The 3,045-nt window shown below is 48.2% G+C and overlaps 1 protein-coding gene across 1 annotated transcript in view; it reads right to left on the reverse strand.

Moving 5' to 3' along the window:
• Positions 1 to 57: 57 nt before the first annotated feature.
• Positions 58 to 3,045, reverse strand: part of LOC107571775 (dmX-like protein 1) — a 67,639-nt gene continuing 64,651 nt past the window's right edge. Inside the window, exons 38-42 of the mRNA XM_016258143.1 lie at positions 2,879 to 2,970; positions 1,850 to 1,902; positions 1,187 to 1,417; positions 134 to 351; positions 58 to 69 (exon numbers count right to left, since the gene is read on the reverse strand). Coding sequence (XP_016113629.1) covers positions 58 to 69; positions 134 to 351; positions 1,187 to 1,417; positions 1,850 to 1,902; positions 2,879 to 2,970 — 606 coding nt within the window. The remainder of the gene's footprint in view (positions 70 to 133; positions 352 to 1,186; positions 1,418 to 1,849; positions 1,903 to 2,878; positions 2,971 to 3,045) is intronic.

The raw sequence follows: 3,045 nt of genomic DNA on the forward strand, positions 1-3,045 counted from the left end.
AATAAACAAAGCAAAACAAAAAAAAGCTATGAAAAGTAAAAAAAAACCTCTTAATTCCTAAAACTCAAACTGAAAATATAAAGCTGAAAGCGATTTCAAAATCTGAGTAAGTCCTGTAACAGTATATAACGACCTTGATGTTGCCCTCGGCCGATCCGCTGATGAAGCAGCTCTCGCTGGCATCGATGGCCAGTGCTTTGACGGCCGAGTCGTGCGCCTGGAAACTCTGGCGCTGGATCTTCAGACTGAGGTCCAGAACACTGATCCAGCCCTTCCGGCCTCCGCTGAGCAGCAGCTGCTGTTTAGACGCCAGAGCCAGAACCGTGGAGCCAGACTCGTGACAGCTGAAGCCTGCAGCACACGACTCGTTTAGACACGCTTCTACAGTGTGTGTGTGTGTGTGTGTGTGTGTGTGTGTGAGGGTGCGTGTGAGTGAGTGTGTGTGCCTGTGTGTGTGAGTGTGTGCGTGTGTGAGAGTGTGAGTGTGCGTGTGTGTGCGCGTGTGAGTGTGTGTGTGCGTGTGTGAGAGTGTGTGAGTGTGCGAGTGAGTGCGTGCGTGCCTGTGTGTGTGTGTGTGTGCGTGTGTGAGAGTGTGTGTGCGTGCGTGCGAGTGCGTGCGTGCCTGTGTGTGTGTGCGTGTGTGATGCGCACGTGAGTGTGTGAATAATGTTTTTTTCCAACACACTCGCATACATAAACGCATTAACCTTTTTTTTTTAGTATTATAAGAAAAACAATGACTTTTTGTATTATAATAATAGGAATTTTTAGAGGTGGTGAATTTTTATGAAAAATGCAAAAAAATAGTAATGTCCCAAAAACAGGCTACATTTAAACGTGCGCGCGCGCGTGTGAGTGTGTGTGTGTGCGTGCGTGCGAGTGCGTGCGTGCCTGTGTGCGTGTGTGAGTGTGCGTGCGTGCCTGTGTGAGTGTGTGTGTATGTGAGTGAGTGTGTGTGCGCGCGTGTGAGTGTGTGTGTGCGCGTGCGTGCGAGTGCGTGCGTGCCTGTGTGTGTGTGCGTGTGTGAGAGTGTGTGAGTGTGTGAGTGTGCGAGTGAGTGCGTGCGTGCCTGTGTGAGTGTGTGCGTGTGTGAGCGTGTGTGAGAGTGTGTGAGCGTGTGTCTGTGTGTGTGTGTGTGTGTGGAGCTAGCTGAAAGCTATTTCAAAATCTGAGTAAGTCCTGTAACAGTATATAACGACCTTGATGTTGCCCTCGGCCGATCCGCTGATGAAGCAGCTCTCGCTGGCGTCGATGGCCAGTGCTTTGACGGCCGAGTCGTGCGCCTGGAAACTCTGGCGCTGGATCTTCAGACTGAGGTCCAGAACACTGATCCAGCCCTTCCGGCCTCCGCTGAGCAGCAGCTGCTGTTTAGACGCCAGAGCCAGAACCGTGGAGCCAGACTCGTGACAGCTGAAGCCTGCAGCACACGACTCGTTTAGACACGCTTCTACAGGGGTGTGTGTGTGTGTGTGTGTGTGAGAATGTGTGTGTGTGTGTGTGTGAGGGTGCGTGTGAGTGAGTGTGTGTGCCTGTGTGTGTGAGTGAGAGTGAGTGTGTGTGTGTGTGTGTGAGTGAGTGTGTGTGCCTGAGTGAGTGAGTGCGTGCGTGTGTGTGAGTGTGTGTGTGTGTGAGAGTGTGCGTGCGTGCCTGTGTGAGTGTGTGTGTGAGAGTGTGTGTGTGCGCGCGCGTGTGAGTGTGTGTGTGCGTGCGTGCCTGTGTGTGTGTGTATGTGTGCGTGTGTGAGAGTGTGTGAGTGTGCGTGCGTGCCTGTGTGAGTGTGTGCGTGTGTGAGCGTGTGTGAGAGTGTGTGAGTGTGTGTGTGTGTGTGTGTGTGTGTGAGATGACTTACCGTGAACCAGACTGTATGCCGGCGTGACCAGCGTATCCCACAGACACACGTTCCTGTGATGAGAGAATGTGTTAGGATTAATAATAATGTTAAAAAGGTTTGATATTTATGAATTGGATTCATTTCATTGTGAGTGCAGAGCGCTTCCAGAGAGGCTCCGCCCCCACACACGCTTCTGATTGTCTGTGATATTTGATTGGTTCTGTCGCGTCGCATCTGGTGTGGACACACAAAATGCTTGTCGCTGGAATCTTGTTGCGTTGCGTGTAATTAGGACACGGTGTTACAAATGAGGACAATAGAAGCAATCAGAATAAACAAAAGAGCAATGGCATGCTAGTGCTATGACAAGCCTCGGTTAGCTTAATGCAGCACACATAGCAAGTTTTTTTTTTAAATATATATATATAATAAAAAAAGAAAACAAGTAGATAGAATAGAAAAAGAATAGACATGGCTAATGTTAGAGGACTTTTTTTTTTAAGAAAACAAGCAGTTAGAAAACAAATAGAGAGTGCTAGAGTTAGAGGGTCAAATAAAGGTGGAACAGATGTGTTTTAGATTCTTGAAGATGGTTAAGCACTCAGCTGCTGGGATTGAGTTGGGCAGGTTACTCCACCAGGAGGGAACAGTTAATGAAAAGTCTGTGAAAGTGATTGTCTCTCTTTGGGATGAACAATAAAGTGACGTTCACTTAAAGAACGCAAGCTTCTAGAGGCACATAACTCTGAAGTAATGAGTTTAGGTAAAAGGGTGCAGAGCCAGTGCTGGTTTTGTAGGCAAACATCAATGCCTTGAATTTAATGCGAGCAGCTACTGGTAGCCAGTGCAGATTGATGAACAGAGGTGTGACGTGTGTTCTTTTCGGCTAGTTACAAATGAGTGTGATGAGTGAGTGAGTGAGTGTGTGTGAGAGTGAGTGTGTGTGTGAGTGAGTGAGTGTGAGCGTGTGTGTGAGAGAGTGAGTGAGTGAGTGAGTGTGTGTGTGTGTGTGTGTGTGTGAGAGAGAGAGTGAGTGTGTGTGAGTACCTGTTGTCTGTGGACAGGCCTGCAGTGGCGATGAGAGACGACGAGCCCACAAACACAAAGTCATTCGCCGTCTTATTGTGACACTGAAGTGTCTGGAGGAATAGTGCACAAACACAGTTTGAGACACAATAAACATATTTAAAGATTGTGAACATCTTTACAGTATT

Source organism: Sinocyclocheilus grahami, unplaced genomic scaffold (genome assembly GCF_001515645.1).
Source record: "Sinocyclocheilus grahami isolate Dianchi unplaced genomic scaffold, SAMN03320097.WGS_v1.1 scaffold1649.1, whole genome shotgun sequence".
In the NCBI taxonomy this organism is placed as follows: Eukaryota; Metazoa; Chordata; class Actinopteri; order Cypriniformes; family Cyprinidae; genus Sinocyclocheilus; species Sinocyclocheilus grahami.